Here is a 22,877-nt window from a genome sequence, read left to right on the forward strand (position 1 = left end):
CCATGTTGTTTGTGTATCAAGCGTGGGGGGGAGGGAGGTGCACTCTGAACTACGGGAGCCCAGCGGGAAGGCGTTGGTGGCGGATGTTGATGAGAAAATCGATTTTCATTAAAACAAATCGACATTAAGTACAAACTCGAATTAATCGATAAAATCGATTTATCGCCCAGCCCTAGTTCAAAGTGATATACTTTGTTATTTTCCATATAAAATTTGATATATTGCCAGAAAAGAAATATCTGTCATGATTATCTCACCTAAATAGAAAGAACACAGTCAAAGCTATTTCTGAATCAGTTCATTTTATTATTATTCAGCTCATTAGAAGGTGGTTGTTATTAAATTGGGATGGTTATTTAGTTGACATTTTAGTGATATCCAGTCATTTTTTATTAATAAGTGATTGTTTCCATAATAAATAATTCTGGAATTTGTAAAGACATGATCATAATGAACATAAAAAACATTAGTTTTTTTACTCCCATGGACTTCAAAAGTCCCTCAATTATATATTGACATAATCATTGGATTTTTTTGTTCAGTGTCTTGATATTCTTTGGCCGCAGCATCTCTAGCAGAATTCCTTTTTGATAAAGTGTTGTTTGTGTTGAGCGCTGATCCCATGGCAGCCTCCGAGTTGTTTACTCCCACAAACATGGCTCCGCTGTGTAATTTATAGACCCGCAGAGAGACAGGCCAGCAGGTGGAGAGGGATTTGAAAGAATTTAATGCAGCAGCTCTGAGGGATGATTCGGACTCAGGAACAGGGGCTCTGGACCGAGTGCCACAAACAAAACACTACAGACTGACAGACAAACCAAATCCCATTAGACCAAGCTCAAAAGCAAACACACAATTATGAAAAAATGAAGATAAAAATACAAGCTGGGAACATTAAAGAACTGGTAAGGAAAGCTGAAGATCAAGTCCAAAAGAAAGCCCATAGAACAGCATCGATGCAGAAATATAAACTTCAGACCAGAGAGGAAACTACTGTTCACCATGTTCCATTTTAATAGTCTGTTGCATGCTAAAACTTGCTAATTAACACAAATTACAGCTTGTCATTTTAATTTTGTCCTAATAAGGGAACAAATGAAGTGCTGTGGAGTCATTACAGTCTATTCTGAGGGAACATAAACCATATTTTCCAGAAAATAAGTGGCAGATATTTCCTTCAAAACTACAAATTTACAACCTCATAATGATGCTGAATGAAATATCAGTTTACCAAAGTTATATGGACATATTAGCCAGAAACCGTGAAGGACTGCACCAGTTTGATGGTCATCTGTCTAACAGCTACTGCAGATATTTCTATCTGGACCACAGTTTTCCACCACATTTACCATTTAAAACTTCTAACTTTTCCAGGTTTTTCAGACCACATTTAACTCCAACCAGTTGGATGTTTCTCGTGTAAATAAATGGCTTTAAAATCCAGCATGTATTAGGATGTTACATTCTAACTATGTAAGACATCATGCTGCCAAATAAATAATGATGATAAAAAATAATAGCAGAAGCTCTGGGTGCTGCAGCTCATACAAATTAATCAATGCCAAACCCACACAAGTTCAACGTTTAGCATTTTAATCAGGCTGGAACAAAGAGGGCCACTTCCATTTAGATTCATATTATTCATTTAACATGCTGAAGAAATAATATGATCATATTTTACATGTGTGTGAGTTGAAAACATTTTGTGCAGCCCCATTTGTTCAATGGAAATAAATTCATGGTTGCAATGAATGCATTATGCGATAAAGATTTCTGTGACAATATCATTGCTGAATAAGTTTTTCCATTTAGCCATGGTTGTTCTGTTTCCATAGAGGTGCAGGACTTTATATTGCAGTGAAAAATTAACCAGCAGAGAGCAAAAGAATCCCACCCAGAAACTGTAGTTCAGAGGGTTAATTCACTATGAACTTACTGCTAAACTTAAACATTACGTACGCCAGACTTTGGTCAAATCAATCTGAACAGCTTCACATCAGACACAAGCCATAGTTTTACAGAAAAACACAAAAATCAGAGGGATGAGCTCATCACACTGGACTCACATTGCACATTAAACACTGCCAGCTGAGGAGGAGAAAACATCCCTGTAGCATCATCCCCACTGAAAACACATTAGCTGAAACATCAGCCTGTTTGCGGTTCCACTAAAAGTCAGATCAATACCAAGTGCTTCAACCAGATCTCCTGCGAGGATATTCCGAATCCACAACCGACCGACTCAAAGGCAGGAAAACACAAACTCAAGACTTAATTTATCCCCATTAGTGTTTTATTTCCTTAGATTGGGGTTTGGGATTTAAAAGGAGTTTCTAGAAAGAAAGCTGCTGCAAAATCTCTGACTGGGATTCAGTTTGCCTCTAATGTTTCCTGTTAGGATTTTAATATTTGAAATGCAAAAACGCCCCAGAAACTGCATTTACACAGGGAAAATTAATTAAGATTAGCAGCTCTTTTAAGAGGATGATCCCACAGCTCTAAATGTGAAATGAAATGCTTATCTTGCATGTAGTACAAGCCCAATCACTGGTTTCTATTATACACTGTTTTGTTCTTCGCTGTTTTGCCCACTGAGCTACTGATAACCTTTTTGACTGAAGGGGCCTCAACGTTTAATAATGTAATAGAAATAAATATGAAATAAAGAAACCTCCTCACCTCCCTTTTAAATGAAATGTAATGTTTAAAAATGTGTTTGTCTGTACGTGCCTGAAAAAATTCTGCTATTACACTTCAGAATGCAGTAAGATTACTGGGAGCATGATGTGCAATGAATGTAATAAAAAAACATAAAACATTACATTGTCAGAAAGAACAGCCACAACAGAAAGTAGTTATGTACCCAGGGATAGGTTGAAGCACCCAGTGACCCTGGACAGAATAAATGGAAGCAGCAAATTGACTGTATAGAAGGTAGTTATTATTGTAGAAACTGTGTCCTTCGGCTAAAATGCTGTAAGGCGCGACTCCGGCACAAAGAGCCGATTTAACCAGCAGTGCAGTGAGTTAAATGTTGAGCTGAGAATGTCAGTTTACCGAGGGGCCATTAATGTCATCGTATCTGAATGGATTTGAGTTTGGGCTCACACAATTATGCAGTGTCTCGCTTCGATTCAGGAGACTACGCTACTGACGTGGCTACAAGGAAGAGCTCAGCTGTCTTATTGCTTCACCGAGTCCATTTGAATTCGAAATGCGAGCACGTACGCACATTACAGAGGTGTGATGACGCTTGGTTTTCTGTCCTCGGTTGACCGTGAGAGCTTAACGTTCTCACACCGAGGGGCGGCTTCTGAATCCAAAATCCTGTGACCACTGATGCAAGCTGATCCAACACACACAGTCCAAGGACAGGGACGACAACGCTGTTACCGCTCATGTGTTTGGCCATTATAAATCATGGCTCAAACCTACACACACAATTAATAATTTCTTTATGTAGGCGGTACACACCAACCTTCAACCTTGTTGTGTTTGCATTGACCGAATAATTTACAAGCGTATAACTACAGTTTTCTGTTCCATAGTGCAAAAATTATAATAATTTATCTGCAGAAGTTGACAGGCTCATTGATCAGTACCAAGGACTGAATGATTAGCTGCAGAGATTCCATGATTTCAGGCCTCAGTCTGCTGGATGTGACTCATGTGTATATTAGAAGAAAATGTGGCTCTGAGGTTGTTATTACTCTGGTCCAGACAGAAACTACCGGATGAATTTCCATCAGATTTGGAAGAATATATTCACACCTTCTATCGTGATGAATTCTAAGAACTTTGATGACTCCCTGATGTTACATCTTGTGCTATCATTGCATCAGAAATGAGTAGTTAGCAGATGTTATCGTGCTGTCACAAGGAAAATGGTGAACATCACACCTGTGGAGCGAATAGTAGTGGGTGGAATATATCAGGCAGCAAGTGAACAGTCAGTTCTTGAAGCTAATAAGGTAGAGGAAGGAAAAATGGGCAGCGTGAGGATCTGAGAAACTAGCTGACTGCTTCAAAGCATCTCCAGAACAGCAGGGGTTGTGGGGTGATCCTGGTGTGCAGTGGTTTCCAAAAGTAGTTGGAGGAAGAAGGACAACTGAGGGCATCCAAGGATCATTGATGGCTTTGGGGAGCAAAGGATGGCTCATGTGGTCTGATCCCACAAAGAGCAACTCCAGCACAAACTGCTGAAAACCTTAATGCTGCTGACAGAAAGGAATCAGAACACAGAGCATCTCCGCTGCTGTGGATGAAGTTCCAGACCAGCCAGAGTGTCCATGGTGACCTCTGTCCACCAATGGAAGCTCCTACAGGAGACATGTAAGCATTAGAACTTGACCATGAAGCAATGAAGGAAGGAGTACAAGTGCATCATTTATCTGAGGACAGTGTTCTGCTGGGGAACCTTGAGTCGTGCCTTCATGTAGACGTTTCTTTGACAACTCCCTCCACATCCTTGCAGACCATTTACACCCTGTCATGGAAGTGTGATTCCCTGATGGCAGTGGACTCTTTCAGCACTACAGCACTCCCTGCGACATCGCAAACGTTGTTCAGAAATAGTTTGAGGAACGTTAGAAAGAGTTCAAGGTGTTGACTTGGCTTCCAAATTCCCCAGATCTCAGCCTGATGGAACAACTATAGGGTGTGCTGGACAAACATTCAAGAATCTTCTACCAATGTCTTGGTGCCTGGACACATTGAGAAGTCTGTTGAGTCCAAGTCTCCACAGATTAGAGGGGGACCTTCATGATATTAGACAGGTGGTTGTAAAGTTGTGGCAGATCAGTTTAGCTTAAAACATTGCAGCCTCACACAGCCACAAGCCATGCCGTCATCTCTTGGTCTTGGTAGCTCTTTTTTTCATCCTTCTGCATGATGATACTTGTGGCATATCTTTTTTTCCCCTCCAATTTACAGCATCATCCTTTCAAAAAAACTCCAGTTTAACTGAAACTAAATCTCTTCATGAATGCATCTGCAAACCAGATTGATGATGTTTGTGTCTCTTACCTTCTAAAAAGTCAAAGATGCGGGAACAGATGTTAATGAGGAAGGTTATAAGCACAAACCATGAAGGGCTACAGCTGTAAATATTTATAAGCTGTTAAATATATTGACATTCAGATATCTGGTAACTCTTTTCCAGATGGTCAAAAAATCTATCAGTGGAACTTTCTGATGGATTTAGAAGCTAAAAAGATGGAAAATTTTTGATTATATAAACAGATTTCTGACAACTTAGCAACTGAAATGCTCTACCTTTTTCACTTAATAAAGACAGCAGTTAGAATGAATAATCTATTGATTCCATGGTAACGATATCTTGTTTATACTTTCAGTTGACAGTACTGTATCATCACAGGAGCTTCAAGCAAAGACGAGACAGCATTTATCAGTGTTATATGATTTTCTGCAGGACACCAACAGCAGCTGACAGAGGTCAAATCTCCCTTTAACAATGAATACATTAGCATTTAACTAAATAGTTGCTGATGTTGAGTATATTCTCTTATGATCAAACACATTATTTTAAAATTACAATCTTTGGTTGTAGCTGTTGACAGCAAAATATTCATTTGCTTCAGGTCAAGCTGCAGAATAAGTCAGCTGGGTTGGTTTTAAACAGTGAAAACTAACATGTTTGCTCTGGAAAATTCCTTTGTGCACAAGTGAAGGTTAAAAATATGTAATGGAGGTCATTTCTTATTAGAATAATTTTGCTCAGGTCTAGCTCTGAACGTAGAGCGCTTAGTTTTAGCTGCATCTGTGTGACTTATTCCGGCCGTTCCTGTTAATGTGGATGTGAGATAAAACCCACCTAGGCGACTGGTGGCTCGCACTGGCTTTTGTTAAACCCCTCCGGCATCTCGGTGGCTGCTTTGTTAGAGACGGATTATTCTTATTCCTCATTCAACTGTCAAAAAAATAAACATCTCTGACATGAATATTACATCAATGCTTGTTAGGAAGTGAAAAAGGGAGCTGCAGTGAGGCAGTATTAATTCTATCTCTCGTTTTCGGGTTATTCGTGGTTTCAATTTGCTAACCGTCGCCTGTATTTGACACCAGATGAAAAATGTTAATCAGGGCAGTAAGGCCTTAAACTAGTCACACCTAAATTCACATTCATTCATGGAGATATTCCAGTTATAGAGTATCTGCACCCAGAAGCATGAAGAAATACAGAGACCGAGGTTTTATCACCACTGCTTTCTCCTCTTACTCTTTCTTTTATTGCCAAATTCAAATAAGGTAACCCATCTCCTCCTAGACATGTTATTACTACATTGCTGTGGTATTAATATTATTTGTTTTGTTTCTTTAGATAACCTTATGCCAGTCTTACTAGTAATAAAATCACATGAAAAGGCACCTGATTGGTTTTTATTACTTTTTTCCCTTCAGCATCTTAATTGCTCATCTGAGCAACAAACAACAACTTCTGAAGCAAGATGAGATTTTCATGAACCAATCCACTGCTTATTCTTTGGAAATCACATAGTTGGAGTTACAGCAAGTCAGGAATGAGCCACTTAACTCTCTCTCTATATATATATATATATATATATATATATATATATATATATATATATATATATATATATATATATATATATATATATATATATTTAAAAACCCTTTCAGTCAATTACATTTAAATCTGGGTGCAACCACTATGCTGGGGATATTTTCTACTACTAAACAGGGTAGTTTACAGAAAATATATTTCAGAAGTTATGTTGATTATTGTTAAGTTTACAGAAACAAATGTGCGCATGTTTGCATTGTTTAATAACCATAAAGTATCAGACTGAGTTAAAATGTTTAGATTTTAGTTCTTTACACAGAGTCATGTCACATTAAAGTGATGCAAAGGTTCATCATTCTTCTCCTAAAAGAAGTTCTCTAGATGGAGGCAGCTGCTGTGTGAGGACTAGAGATGGAGTTTGGCATTTACTCTGACACAAAGTTTAGGGCATTTTCCGTTTCACCTCTCATGCAGTCTGTGGCTTGGAATGGTACAACTATGATAACAAGCTCACAGCGCCAGCAGAGAAACTCTCCAGGCCACTGTGACAAAGGGCCTGATGTAAAGAAAAAATGAAAGTCAAAAATCCTTTTGACAGCTGTCTACTTAAATTCTCTGGAGCAACCACAGTTTCAAGATGTTCTCTCGCTGTCTTTTCGCCATTGTACAGTGTGATGAATATGCATGATTGCCTGAATGTGTGTGTGCGTGTGTGCGTGTGCGTGTGCGTGTGCGTGTGCGTGTGTGTGTGTGTGTGTGTGTGTGTGTGTGTGCGTGCGTGTGTGCGCGCATATGAGGACCTGAAACAATGATGTTCAGGTTTGGCCAGCAATCAGATTTGCTGTTGCCCCTGGCAACACAGTCACCACTGAATGGTATCCATTGGCTACCTAAACATTCTAGCCAGTGTGGATAAACAAAGAGGGACGGTGCAGCTGACAACCCACAAACACAGTAACACACATGATTACACAATTTCCATGTTACTCCTCATGCTCCACAAACTGCTTTTCATGTTCTCTGTCCCTGTAGACTTTGAGCTGATTCAAATGAAACCTGTTTAACTGTTTGATCTCAGATCAGGCTATAGAATGTTTACATGGCCACACATATACAGCAACAAGTTGCAGATCACTGCTTAAAGTACACGCTTTAATCCAGCTTGTCTACCAAAACTTATGTTCCTGCAGAGCTGCTTTCTGCTGAACACAGTCATCTAGAAGAAACAAACTGAAGGGAAAAATGATTGTCCCAAACAAAGTACCGAGTCTTGAATATAAAACATGACGCACGAAAACACATCGCTTGGAAACTACTTCACTATGCACAGATATAGCAGCTAGTGCTTGTTAGAGCCAGGAGGGATCCAACATCATGAATTCTGTGTGAATGAGACATTAAAGAGAATTCAGTTTATTACTCTGCCAAGGACGATCGGCGTACGTTTGTCTGTCTGTTAGCAACATTCCTCAAAAATGAACTAACAGATTTGAATGAAATTTACATTGAAGGTCAGAAATAACACAAGGACCAAGTGATTAGATTTTGGCAGTAAAGCAACTTATAGTCTGGATCCACGGATTTGTTAAAGATTTCTGTATCATTGCCAGATAGCTGCACGGCGTCACTGTAACCATGACAATAAGTGAACACTACGTCAGCTGCCTGCTGATGATCACATGATTGTGATTCTACTACAAATCTCCCACTTATCCGTCGGAAATGATACGACTGAGCAGCCTTGGCCGAGTACTGTGCTCTCTGAGTGTTGTTTTATTTTTGTGTTGTAAAACTTCAGAGCTCTGGTTAATTGAAACTCTACAAGAGTCGGTCATGAATATTTTCAGAGCGCCTGAAGCTTTATTTAGATTTTAGACTTCAAAGATTTAATCTTTAATTTAATTTAAGACCAGAGTCACATAAATTATCAAGCAGCACAAGATTAAAGAACAGCAAGTAAACATTTTATGCCATTAAAATGAGTGTGAAACCCAATGTTGCACTGCATCCTTTCAAAATGTGATTTTAGAATACTTAGAGAACTGCTGTCACGCTTACAGCAAAAACAGAAATGTTTAAGTGACTCAGAACTAAGACATGTTTCTGTGTCCCACACCTCCTCCTCCCTCTTCTCTTCCTTCCTTTAAATTGCCTTCCTGTACTGTCCTCCTCCCTCTCCTTCCTCCCCCTTCTCTCTCCCCCTTCCCCTCCCCAGCATGGCCGTGCCGAGTTTTCCTGGGAAGGAATCAATGTAAGTCTCCTTGTTTAAATCTCCCTTTTTTCCTCTCTCTCCTCTCCCTGCCATATTCTCATCCATCACTCACCGACTACCTGAGTTTGGCTTTGAGTGCATAAGTTGACATCCCACTCGTTTATCCTTCCACCCCTTCCTGCCACTCTTTCTCTCTCGCTTATCTCTCTCTCCCACTGCCTCTCTCTTAGCCCCCACTTTTTATTTTTCTACCTGTAAACTCTCTCTCTCTCTCTCTCTCCCTCCCATCCGTCTCCTCTCTTGGCCCTCTGCTAATCTACTGTACTGCAAGCTTCACATATACACAGAGTCACAGATAACAGGCTGTAATAAGCTTATCTTATCCACAGCTGAAGCATTCGTACAAGTTCCAGTTTAGAGTGAAAGCTCTGCATGATGAAGTGCATCACCACTCAACTGTTTCTCTACCTTCAGCAGAATTTATTTGCACAATGTACATTTTTATTTGACTTAAAGCTGCCTGGAGGCCAAATATCTCTTATGGACACATTTTCGATTGAAACAGCAGAGGCCTGGAGAAATAAACAGGCACCTTTCTGACCAAGAGGCTGTAATTACTGAAAGGTACAAAACAAAAACCAAATGGAGAACATCTCGACCTAACTGGACAGTTTTAATTACATATATTTTAGAACAGAACTTAGCAAACTCACAAAACAAAGCTGGATTTGTGTAGTCTACATATGGTTGTACTTTTACCAGACGAGAACCTATGAAGTGCTTACAAAAAGGTCTAAAGCCGTGACATGAGCACCAGAAATTCCTCAATTGTGCACACAAATGTAAATATATTTAAAGGCATATTACCTTTTAAAAACGTCAAAATGCCACCATTTAAAGTGAAACTGAAAGGATTTCAGGATTTTCAACTTTCCAGTGATCATCTGTGATGTGACCTTCTGTCGGCAAAATTAACCAAATCTGAAATAAACTTTAAAAAAATCACAATAACTTTATTCAGTACTAAAATTCAACAAAAACAAATCACTGGCTCTAACCAGATTGTGTATAAAGCAAAAAAAACAAAAAAAACAAAACAAAACGATGTGCTCCTCGGTGCAAACGTGAAACTAGGTGAAACAGCTGTCACCATCAACCACATGACAAAAATTACAAATGTTCAGATTGAACTGCAGGCAGTGCAGCACAGCAAACAGATTAAAAATGTAAATCTTCAAATATCTATAGCATGTAGATCTATTTTCAGACACATTTATGAACACTTTGACATGTTGACTCCATTTTTTTTTTTTTTTTTTAAAACATTTTTTGGTCAAATAAATAAATTCAACTTTTGTTCCTTCCTGACTTATGGGGTTCTAACTGTGTCACACTACAAAGAAGATGTTTGTGAGTCCTCTCTACTTCTAGTCATGGTTGTGCTTTAAAAAAGATGATCCCACAGTGAAAAAACAGCTTAAAAGATATAAAATATTACCACTTTTTGAAGTTGTTCTGGCCGGCATGTTGGCCAACAGTAAAGTGAGAGTTCAAAGTGAGAATTCTTTTGCTCCGGTTTGGTCTCCTCAACTTCCTTAATATTTCTTCACCTGCTAGTCGCTGATGTTATCTGTGTACAGAGTGGTTTAATCAGAGCAGCTGCTAGAATGTGGTGGATGAGAGCTGTGAGACTCAACAATGGAGCAAATGAACCATAAAAAAACACAGAACCACAAAAGAAAGGAAGCTGAAACGCCTCACAGAGCCGCCGAGCAGGTATGTCACTACGTCACCCCTTTAACCTCACATACGGTGATTTGATTCATTGTCTGTATGAAAGGAATCTTGATTGATGCACCTTTAAGTGCGTTGCATCTTTCTGCAGCAGAAAACTGAGCAGCAGGGCCGTGCTCTGCTGTTGTAACTCATTTAACTGCTCTGACTTATGTTGCTGCACTAACGTTTCTCCAGAACTCTGTTGCTTCCCACTCTACTGTGACTGTGCAGTATTCAAAGCCAACTTGAGAATGCTGTTTTTTTTCTTTTGGTGCAAAATACGTGTTCATCCTTGTTTATTACATTGAGGACGAAGAGGCTTTAGTTGATAGAGGACTAATGGGGGAAGTTTGCTATAATAGCTACATCTGTAAGCCTGCTCAGTCACTGGCTGCTGGATTACTGCACCATATAATGTTACTTTTACATGCAGGCAGTATACAGCAGATGGGATAGCACATGGTTGATACTCCACTTGCACACCCCAAAGGGACCAGATAATATCAGATCGTATTTATATTCTAATTAATGCACTTTAATTCTGAATATTACATCACATCTATCACAATCCCCCAATCCGTAACTGAGTCCACATGTTTTTCCTACTATCTCCCACCGTAATGAGCTGTTGGTAAGACCTCATTAGGAGCCAGGCTCTGTCTCTGTGTTCATTAGTCTGCAGGTTGGTTTGCCATGAGCGCACTGGCGCCAGGAGTACAGTAGACATCACACCAGGATGAACAAGTTAGCTAAACACCAGAGAGCACAGAGTGTTTTTACTGACCTGATTCTCCTCTTTCTGCCCTAAAAAAACAGTTCCCTGACTCCTCTCAGTACGTTCTACTCAAAATATGGAGACATTACACTCCCTGATTTTTTGTCATGTTGGTTGCAGCTGAGTCATGAATGGCTTCACAGTTGTGGAGCACAGAATTCTTTTTTTTCTGGTTGTAGCAAACAGTTTATTTTAGATGAATGTTAAGGTGAGACATGTAGAACAGTGATTTTCATGAAATATCGTGATTTTAGCCTCAGATTTGGGTAAGTTTGATTCTGAAAACTGACAATTCTTTGTTTTTTAAAGTTTCTGGCTCATAAATGGTGTCATACTGGCTTTTTTTTTTTTTTTTTTTGAATGATAGCATGCCTATCAAACCTGCTGGCAGGCTTTGGGGTTTGGCTGCAACTAATGGCTCTTTCTAACATTCTTGATTAATCGATTAGTTGTTTAGTTTGTAAACGTAAAAAAAGGCAAAAAATGTTGATTAGTGTTTCCAAGATTACAAATGTGTTGTTTCATCCTCAACCCAAAGAAACCAAAAAATATTCACATTCAAGAAGCGGTCATTAGAGAATTAAGTCATTTATTAAACAAATTATATTTTTTATTAAAATAGCTGGTGATTAATTTAACAGTTGACAACTAATCGATTGATCATTGCAGCTCTATTTTGGGTTTCAGAGGGTTAAAGCTCCCTCCTTGAAGAAAAGTCCTTGAGTGAAACAAGGAACATCTTCTCTCATTATCACATAAACATCTTCCGCTAAGCTGTACCTGTATGAATAAATGCATCAACTTCTTGCTGTTTCCCTCATTTATCCACATATTAACACAACTTTAACCATAGGAACACTCACAGTAACTGGTGATATTGTACCAAACAGCCTCTGTTGTGCTGACAAAAGTCTCTGTTGCCATTTAAGTTGGTTTTCAATCACCATTTAAGCATTAATTTTTCCTTTCCGCCACAGTGTATCGAGGATTCTTTTCTTTTCCATCTGTGATCCCTGTAAGCCATTTATAAAGTGCTCAAATAATTAACCCTCCTTTCTTATTCCCTCTGTTACAACCTTCCTCCTCTCATCCTCTATCTCCATCCAACTGCTTTCTGAATCTTCAATCATCTGCTCTCCTCACCTTAATTTCTTTTATTCCATTTTCTCTTTCTTGCATTTATCTCTGTCATCTATTCTTATTTTGTCATTTTTCCTGTCATGTTTTTTTTTTCTTTTACCCTCTGCTATCCCTACCCAGATCCCAACATGTCCTTTTTCTTTTTTCCTCAAGAAAGGTGCGCGCAGCACTGCGCAGCAGCTGGAGCTGTCATTGGCAGGGCAGCTCAAATGAAATTTCATTGTATATGAAAGTGTGCAATGACCAATAAAGATTGATTGATGTTGAATTTTTTTTGTCTTTTTAATCTTATCTGCACTGTCCCCTCTTGCACGTTTTATTCCCTCTATCCCCTCTTTTTCTCTGCTGTTGTTACTCTCCATCTCTATTCTTCTTTCTGCCCTCACTCCCCTCCCCTCTCTCTTCAGTTGTCCATGGAGGACACTACTTCCATTCTGCCTCGTCTCAAGAGGAAGCCCGCCAACACCTATGGGATCGGTGCCCTGGCTAAGTCCTCTCTGACAGGTGTGTCAGGTGTGTGTCTGTGCTACTAGATGGTAAAACAGCCCCCATGTTGCCTCCACACGCTCCATGGCAGGTCGAAGGTGAAGTCGCTGTTGAGCACCGACAGAGGCTATACCTCCTTTTTGCCCCGCTGTGCCAAAGATAGTTTTCGGTTTTCTTTTATGTGTTGTTCAGATGGTTTTCTGGCACCACATTAGTGCAGCAGCCAAGTGATCAATGTGTGGTTTGGTTTGACAGGAATCAATAATTACTTCTGACAGAGCTGCCACAATATAAATGACCAGAAAATGTCCGCTTCTCCAGTCATTAGTGTTGATTTTGATTTTGAGCTTGTTATCAATTTAGGTTGGAAGAAAACCAAACAATTCATTTCTCTTTGCAGTATGTTTTTTTTCTTTTACAAACTTTTCTCAGAGGATGGTAGAGTATGAAAGCAGAAGTAGCCTGATTGGTTTAGTTTGACTTAAAAGTGTGGACGTGAAGATTTCTATTTTTATTGCACCACAAATTACAAGAGTGCATGCTTGAAAAATTACTCTGCAATGTGAAGAAATTAGTTTAACTTTTTATTTCACAATTGTGGAAAAAAGAAGAGCTCCTGAGTGGCAAATTCCTTCTTCATAACCTTGTAAAGTGTTGAGTATTGTGCATGTTGTGCTATTAAGTTAGCCTGACGTTTCTTTGTTCCATCACATTTTTACCCACTGTGGGTACCCACATTTTTCACTGCAGTATAAAGTCCTCTAACTCTATTGAAACAGCACAGCCATGAATAGAAAAAGCTTTTTTTCTTTTAAGAATGATGTTTTGTTTTTTTTAAGAAAAAAAAACACTATTCAACAAAAATTGAGAAACCCTGGAATCAACATGTGCCCACAGGTGTGACCAATGCGGGGAAACAATGGCGGCTCTAGATATTTTACAGCTTACATTTCAATCTCAGGTTTAGTTTGGGTTCCCAATATAAAGTTATGTCAAAGATGATTGAAGAGAATATATTCAAAAAGTCTTGAAGTCAGAGAGACGCCAGTTTCAGTAAAGGTCTAAACTAACATCATTCCAGGCTGTCTGCCAGATTTTTTTGGTACTTTTCATTTGCCAAATCTCTTAAAACAACCAGAGAGGAGAGAACAGAAGTCCTTGGTCAGACTCACAGACAAGAATTATACACCTTAAATCCAGAAGCAATAAGAATGCCAAAGGCTCCACTTTGATTTAATTTAATAAAGTCTAACATTTTTGTCTCCACAGCATCCTCTGAGATCTGTTTATCAAAATCTCCATTCTGCCTCCACTTTCACTTGGTTTGTGCACTGCATGCAGGCCAAAGGACCATCTGACACACTTGAAGCAAACGTGGAAATTATCTTTTAAACTTTGCCATAAATGGCAGACTTTATAAAGTGAACCTCGCCTCAGCAGACGACTTCACCTTCGAGCAGGAGGAGGAGGAGCTGGGAACCAACATGGCCGCCCCTGTGGGTGCCCCTTCCTTGATCACTCCCTACTTTCCCCTCTCTTCCATTGATATCAACAGCTGACGTCAATGACGGACACATTTCAGAGTCATTGATGGAAATTCAATTAGATCTTTTATTTCGAATAAACTAAAGTAAGTGGGACAACTGACTTACTTTAATTACCTACTGAAGCATCTCCACAGGTGTGTTGGGAAATGTAGTGTATCTGTAATGTGGCAGTGCTGCTGCTGGTGGTTGTGAAGCAGTGACTCTTTTGTGCAAGTGTTGTGACTACAAGTGGCCTCTTCTGTGCAAACTCTGGTGTTTTGTGCTTCAAACCGCAGTGCTCTGTGATGTCTGAGTGTAGCGCCTCCAAGTGTTTGTGGAAAAAAAAACAAGTGTCATTTTCTGTTGTGTCTGGTGAACTTTTTTATGTTTTGTTGGTATAATTTAACAGTGTATAGTACTATTTTTCGAGCCTTTGAATAGCAAAGACCCCCAACACCCTCCCTCATCCTCCATCCCCATTCTTTCCATTCCAATTTCCATCCCCAATTAGGCTCTGCAGGGAGTGTTTGATTTTCAAATGAGATTGGCTCTCATTGTCTCAGGGGAAAACTGCTCCTATTTATAACTCAGCCCGTAACTTGTCCCGTGGACCGGGGGAGCAATTTCCATAGCTCTGTCTCTGTTTATTCATGCCTGCTTGATTTTAATTTAATTTTTTATTGATCAGCTTCTCTGCGTGCGTTTGACTCAGTGAATATGTCCCTTGTTTGAATCCTATATTTGCATCTTAATTGGGCAGAGATTTGCCAGTGGACCCTTCTCCACGTTCTGTTTACACCTAAGGATTACTTTCCGCCGCTTCTCTTTGCCTCTGTAACACGTTTTTAATTATGTAACGTCTAAGAACCTCATTTATTCTGTTTACCAGGAGATGAGTAATGGCTTTAATTATTAATGTGGGGTTGTCAGCGTTTTAGATGTGATCCTCGTCCTTTTCTGTTCAAATCAGCAAACTCTCACAAGCACTCAGGTAACCAGGTCTGATGAGTCACCTGACGTCAGACCTCACCAAAGATTACACAGGTTTTGCTGCGTTCTGCACTGTTGCGTATAAAACACATAAATCAGTGAATGTACTTAGCGATTTAATGATTATTCACTGTATTTCAGATTTCACACACGTAGGTAGTTAGATCACAGAGAGAGTCATATGTCTGACTGACCACAAAAACACATTTTTTTCCCGTAATAAATGATCAGCAGATCTTCCAGTAAATCCTCCTATTTTTCCTACTTAATTTCTTGAGTTTCAAGATTCGAGAAGAGATTAAACGGCAGAATAACCTTCTGCAGTTGACTGGCAGATAACATTTTTGAGCAAAAAACATCTTTCAAGAGGCAAAAAACCCACTCACTGCTTTGCAAGTTCACCTCTACATGACGCTAATCTTAATGGTGCACTACACAATCAGTTACATCATTTGAGGTTCACTATAACTCTCGTTGTGGGCCACAGCAGAGAAAGTAAAAGAAATACACAAAAATAGCTTGATGTCCATTAAGACAAACAGAGCATTCCAAACCATTAGGAAAGCAGTATAAATTTGGCTTTAGAGCAGCACAAATGAACACCAGCTTTCTCTTTTTGTCAACATTGATGAAACTAAACTTGTTTGAATTAGAGCTGTAGAAATTAATGGATTAGTTACTGACCATTACATCAATTGCATATGATTCTGATAATCCGTTAAGAGTAAATTATTAAAGAAAAAAAGCCCAAATTCTATTAGTGCAGTTTTTAAAATGTGAATGTTTTCTGGTTTCTTTCCTCCTCAATGACCGTAAACTGAATGTCATTAAAGCAAACACGATCAATTTCTTATTTTTTCCCCGTTTTCTACAACTGATCAATAAAAGTAATCTACAGATTAATTGCCAATCATTTGTTGCAGCTCTAGCTTGAATAAACTTTACTGAAACCATCACTGAACTAAACCAAAAGGGAGAATTCTGCTGACACATTAAGTGTGAGCTCCACTTTCTGGCAGGTGGATAAACTTGTACAATGCAGACAGAAAAGTTGCAGGTTCTGAACATGGACAAAGGCAAATTAAAACACAGCGAGAGTTAAAACATCACAGAACAGATGATGGCGTCAGTGTGAACGCTGCGTTTCTATATCAAGATGTTTTCTCACATTGGTCAGTTAGCTAACAAGAGATATTAAAAATAAAAAGTTATCATTATTCTTATCTAATTACCTCCTAAAAGTCAAAGACTGTTTGCTAAGCTGTCCGTGTTGCCTCACATGTGTCTGCCTTGTTCTTAAGCTGTGTACCATCAGCATCAGTGCTCAGATTTGCAGCCAGTCTTGGCACTTAAAGCTGCCGAAGGGAAAAAAGTAGTAGGCATGGTCACTATAGCTGGAAACAGACAGACTCACAAACACTGTCCTGCTGCGGCACAACACCAGTAACCATTTAGTAAAACACTGCTGATCAATTAAAGCACGTCTGATTTCGGTAAAACGTTCCATCCTTGTACTGAACCAAAGAAGTCTATCCCCTCGTTACGTGTCTGATAGCTACCGAGTATGTTGACGTGAGATGTTCTAAACCCCAGTAACAGAAGTTTAAATGCAGCAGGCTACAGGCAAGTGTGTTCTACAAACAGGTACATTTTAAACTGCTTTTCTGCAAGTTCTGAAACCCCCAGTTACACAGGAATCCTTAGAATGACGAGTAGTGCAACTGCTGTTTAGCTGAGCATCTTTAAATGTGTTGACAATAATCAGTAGGTCCAGTAAAACAAAATTCCAGCACAAACAAATACAGACTTATTCTGACAATCCACACAAACCAGTAAATATACTAGATAAGAAAAATAGTTCTCATCCCTGCTCACAAAACTACCTAAATCCATCCATACCAGTTCATTTATTCCCCCACCATCATTCTCTATCATAATCTCTTGTATTAAACAGATCCTCTGCATCACAAAGTTCCTCATCATCATCATTCTTCTTCCCCCTCGAGCCTCAGCTGGAGGTGTAACCAACAGCAGAGGCCAGAAGTATTTTGACAGTGTTCGTGTGTGTGTGTGTGTGTGTGTGTGTGTGTGTGTGTGTGTGTGTGTGTGTGTGCTGCTGGTCTGCCCCCCTCCTGCTGCCCTCATACCTGTTGTAGGCGTGACTCGCTCCATGAAGGACAAGGTGACCAAGCCCACTGCCATGGCCCAGGGTCGGGTCGCCCACATGATCGAGTGGCAGAGCTGGGGCAAACCATCTGCGGGGCCGATGGGGGGCGCGGGACATACCAACCTGCAGAGGGAAAAGGAGAGGAGGATGGAGAACGATGCCTACAGTGACCTCAGCGATGGCGAAAAGGAGGCTCGCTTTGCTGCAGGTGAGGAAACACCTGAGCAACATGCAAACAAATCCAGTCAGTTCGTTGAGCATTCAAACAACAAAAGCAAAAGTTTGAATACATTCTGAAATAACAAAAAGCCCTGCTTTTGTCTGTTTTTGCAGGGTCAATTTATAACTGTGGAACTTTTTGTATCAAAGTTGACATTTGTGCTGTTTTCAGGCCTAAAATCAACATTACTGCCTATAACTAAACACCACATGGCATTTTTACACAAAGATTCTCCTAAAATATTATATATACAATTGAGTAAAATTGAAAGTTATTTCTAAAGATGTTGTAGTAAACCTGTTGACTACTTTATATTAAATAACTCAGAAAGCCTTGGAGTCTGGCCAGTCTTTTCTTCAGGAGGAAATGACATCATGTGGAGCAGGTCATGTGATCTGGAATTAACACACTTCCTGGAGAGGTGTTTCTGGAATGAGGAACTTAGTGGAAAGTGATACAGTTTTTTATTTTCCATATTAAATTTGATATATTGATATATCTCAACTTAATAAAAATAACACAATCCAAACTATTTCTGAATCAGCTCATTTTATTATTGTTTAGCTCATTAGAAGGTGGCTGGTATTAAATTGGGACGGTTATTTAGTTGACATTTTAGTGATATCTAGTCATTTTTTTTACTAATAAGTGATTGTTTCCATAATAACTACTTCTGGAATTTGCAAAGACATGATCATAATGAACATAAAAACCATTATTTTCTTTTACTTTTAATAAAAATGTCTGCAAGATGCATCACATGGACTTCAAAAGTCCCTCAATTATATATTGACCCTGCACATGCCCCAAAAAATACAAGCAAACATTTATTTTGAGGAAGCTTTGGTCTGAAATCTTATCTAAACTTATGTTTAACATTTATTTGTCTACAACAGTAAGTTCTCTCACTGGGACTGAACACTGGATTCTCCAGCGTCCCCAAACCTACTTTGTTTATTTTACTATGTTACCCTCATCTTCACTGTGAGCTCATTTTCACTGCAACATAAAGTCCTGCACCTCTACGGAAACTGCACAACCATGACTAGAAGTAGAGAGAATTCAAGAATGTCTTGTGGAGTATGACACAGCTACTCCTCTTGGAATATCTAAAACTATAGATGACCCTTTAATACTTAATATTTTTAGTCAGAGGTCTATGTGGACGCTTGTTTTGGTAAATGGCTTTTTGCAACCCCTTCTGTGTGTTCTTCTTCTGTTGTTTCTTATTTTATATTTTTATAACTTTTTTAAAAATTTGTTTTACAAGTACAGGATTTTTATTTACTTTGTACGTTAATGAAATTGTATCAAGTTCTATACCTTTTCGTGATTTGTAATAATCCTTGTTTAAAAACAAAAAGTTAATAAATAAAATTTGGAAAAAGAAAACATCTGTACACTACAAATATGTGCAATTTACGTCTGAAGAAAAAAGTATATTTTTTTTACACAAAGTGCTCTTTTTACATTGTGTACTGATTTTATTTTTATAATGTACATTGTATTTGTCTTTTTTTATTACCTTTTCCCGCTATTTTATTTTTCCTTGTACATAAAGCCAACTTAAGAAAACCCACAAACAATTCCAATGTAACTGTTCTGTAACGTACCTCTGCAAATGGCAATACAAGTCTATTCTATTCTTAACAAAACTAAATAAAAACATCTGGAATAATCACGTACAACAACTGTTCCAAGTGCCCACAGGTGTTACTCATAACTCAAAAATACAGGGACTACACTTTATAGATATTTTACAATTTACATTGTTTCTCCCCCATATTTATCTTCTCTCTGCTCGGTCTAAACACTGCCTGCAATTCAGCCAAAAGGTCCCTCAGTTTTTGTCATGTGACTGTTGGTGACAGCTGAGTCATTAATAGGATCTGAGTCACAGAATTTTTAGGTATGTTTTTTTTTCTTGCAGAATTTTGTGAGAGCAAACATTGTACTATGGGCAGATATTTAAACAACATGTTTAGAATAAAGTGATTTTGATGCAATGTCACTTCAGATTTGGTTACTTTCCACTTGGTGACCTCTCACAGATGAGTTGTTCAAGGACCACTGGAAAGTTAAAAAATATTGCAATGTTTGGATGACAAATGGTTTTCATGATTTTGGAGTTCACAGATGTTACTTTCTATTGGGGAGTTAGGGGATCTTTATATTGTGCATTTTATCTGTTACATGCTGCATTTGCTAATACCATGCTGCTGCCTCTCTGCTCACATTGATGCAACTCCTTCCCCCTCAGGCATCATGCAGCAGTTTGCCATCTCTGAGGCGACTCTGTTTGGCTGGAACTCGATGGATGGGGAGAGTATGGGAGCCGGCTCCAACCAGGGCAGCGTCGCTCACCTCAGTGAGGTCAACCAGGAGAGCATCACCAGCAGAGGTAAGGGTGGTTCTGAAAATCTACACTGAAACAGAAAGAAACTGGGTGAGTCATTTGTGTAGTTTAACACACTGAAGCCTATGTGTATAAAACACCAACACAGATAAAGCAGAGCAGATACTGTATTCTCACCAAGAGCTTCAACCATGTCTCACACTCAGTCATATGTCTTTGGAGCACACAGTAAACTGTTATACGTTCTCTTCTGCATAGATTTGAGTCTTGTTTCAAACTGAAAACAGCCACTGAGAGTTATTCTCCCAACCAGCTGTAAAGGGCTTTTGGAGGGCAGAAACACAGCTGCACATTTCAGCCTTTCACTCCGACCAGGCACTCTCTCAAAAACTTCTAAATGACAAATCCAGATGACAGCCTGTCATTTCTGAGAAACCAGAGCATGATCTGATGGGGAATCAGAGATATAAGACCACGGCCACACTAACACTGAAACATCTTCCTCTGTGTTTTAGCCTCTATACGATACACAAACACTCAAACTGAAGATTTTTACAAACGTCTTTTAAAGTGCAGATTTTTTAAAAACTTCGATTTATTTGCGTGTGTGTGGACACGTGTTTGGGAACACTTGATCCCACATTTCAGATTGCACCAAGACACATGAGTGGAGCTGAGTGTGACTTTGGAGGGCATGAGGCATGGATTTGTTTTTAAAAAACCCATCGTTTCCCCTTATGTCCTACTTCGTTATGCTCCAATTTCACTCTAGTAAAGCTCACATCCCGAGGTCAATGGGAAGGAACCAGGCAAATCTGCAAAGCTCTGCTTTTACTAGCACCAGTTAAGTTAGAGCTAAAATGAAAATACAGTGCATGTAGAACTTTTTTCCTTTTTTGCGTAAAGTGGAGGGAAATTTGAGTGGAGCGATATTGAGCTGAGCACTGTTGGGGGGCTATGAGAACGTTCATACAACAATAATGAGAAAAACACTCAGAGAGCACAGTACTCCGCCAAGGCTGCTCAGTTGTCCCGATAAGTCCTCAGCAGTGGATCTTGTTGTGGCTTTATACTTTATACTGCTACAGTATACTCGTGGGTTACCAATAAGTAGTGATACACTTATATAAAGAGGCTGAGACAAGGCAGTTGGGGTCCGGTGGTATTTTACTGTTGAGCAGCTCATTCTACAACTGTTTCCATAGCAACAGCACCAACTAGTGGTCACAGACAATTACAACATATGTTGCTGCTGATAGCACACTACACCACATCCCTCTCTTCCAGAATAAAGAACCTTTTAAAACTTTGACCCATAAGGCTGTTATTAAGTGTATAACTTTTATCAACACACAAATTGCTTCTTAGCATGCTAAACATTTTCTTTAACACATTGTAATTACCTAGTGCAACCAATTAGCATATTAAACAGACATTCCAAAATTATATCAAACTTTTTTTTTTTTAAATTATTATTCACTATTTCTCTCTTCTTGTAAAGAATAAAGCATGTCAAACACAAACATGAACACTAGAATCATGGACTAATAACTGCAAACGTCCACCTAATTGTCTCTGTATCTGGCAGGGCGCCTGACTGCACGGCTACTGCATGTATAACAGGTAGGTGTGTGGCCCACAGTCGCAGGAGGGGAAATGTTTGGCAGGGGCTCTTGAGAAGGTTCAACTGGAGACTGTTCTTCTGGGTCAGACGAGTCACATTGTTCATCAGTAGAAGTGTCATTGAATAGACTGGGGTGTATTTTCCTCAGATGTCTCCTGTTTCTTCTGAACATCCTTCCCACTGGAGTCTGCACGGTGTAGGAGCGCGGTTCCTCTCTTTGGCTGATGACAACTGCTGGCTCCCAGCCGCGTCCTGTTTGCATATGTACAGTGCTGCCTGGTGTTAACACTGGTAGTAGTCTTGCACGCTGATCAAAATGTAGTTTCTGACGGGACTGCATGTCTTTTATTTTGTTATGAATGTTTTCTGGGGTTGACTGTTTAAGAACAGCACTAGAACATGGCAGAGTGCTGCGCAGGACTCTTCCCATCAACATTTGTGCAGGTGACATGTTCAGTCCTGTAACTGGAGTGTTTCTCAGGGACAATAGCACTAGATGAGGGTCTGTGCCAGTTTGCATTGCTTTCTTCAGTGCATGTTTGACTGTCTTTATGGCACGTTCAGCCATTCCATTTGAAGAGGGAAAACCGGGACTTGAGAAGGTGAGCTTTATCTCCCATGAAGCTGAGAATGATTTCATCTCATAGCTGGCAAAGGGAACATGATCACTCGCTATCTCTTTGGGAATCCCGTGTCTTGCAAAGACAGATTTCATCTTTTGGATCACAGTATAGGCTGTTTTGTTCGGAAGGTTGAGAACTTCCGGATATTTGGTCGTCGATCAATAATAGATAAGACTGACCATTTAGCTCAAGAATGTCCGCTCCAATCTTCATCCATGGTAACTCTGGGATTGGATGTGGGACTAGTGGCTCTGCCTGGTTTCTTGGTTGCATTAGTTGACATTGTTCACATTTTTCAATCATGGTTTCTATATCGTGTGTCATTCTGGGCCAGTACAGTACTTTGCGAGCCTTAGCTTTTGTGCACTGTACTCCCTGATGAGCAAGATGCAACTTTTCCAAGATAACCTTTCTGAAGTTTTGTGGTATCACTATTTT

General features: G+C 39.4%; 1 protein-coding gene across 6 annotated transcripts in view; it reads left to right on the forward strand.

Moving 5' to 3' along the window:
• The window catches only part of LOC111568099 (involucrin-like), an 84,815-nt gene that overhangs the window by 48,526 nt on the left and 13,412 nt on the right, over positions 1-22,877 (forward strand). Inside the window, exons 3-6 of one of the 6 annotated variants that reach the window (XM_055017886.1) lie at positions 8,760-8,795; positions 12,855-12,960; positions 17,606-17,824; positions 20,097-20,237. In XM_055017886.1, the coding sequence (XP_054873861.1) occupies positions 8,760-8,795; positions 12,855-12,960; positions 17,606-17,824; positions 20,097-20,237 (502 nt within the window). Of the gene's footprint in view, positions 1-8,759; positions 8,796-12,854; positions 12,961-17,605; positions 17,825-20,096; positions 20,238-22,877 lie in introns of those variants that run through there. The other 5 variants (XM_055017887.1, XM_055017889.1, XM_055017888.1 and 2 more) reach the window with 5 other exon arrangements.

The sequence above is a fragment of the Amphiprion ocellaris genome, chromosome 15 (genome assembly GCF_022539595.1).
Source record: "Amphiprion ocellaris isolate individual 3 ecotype Okinawa chromosome 15, ASM2253959v1, whole genome shotgun sequence".
Lineage (NCBI taxonomy): Eukaryota > Metazoa > Chordata > Actinopteri > Pomacentridae > Amphiprion > Amphiprion ocellaris.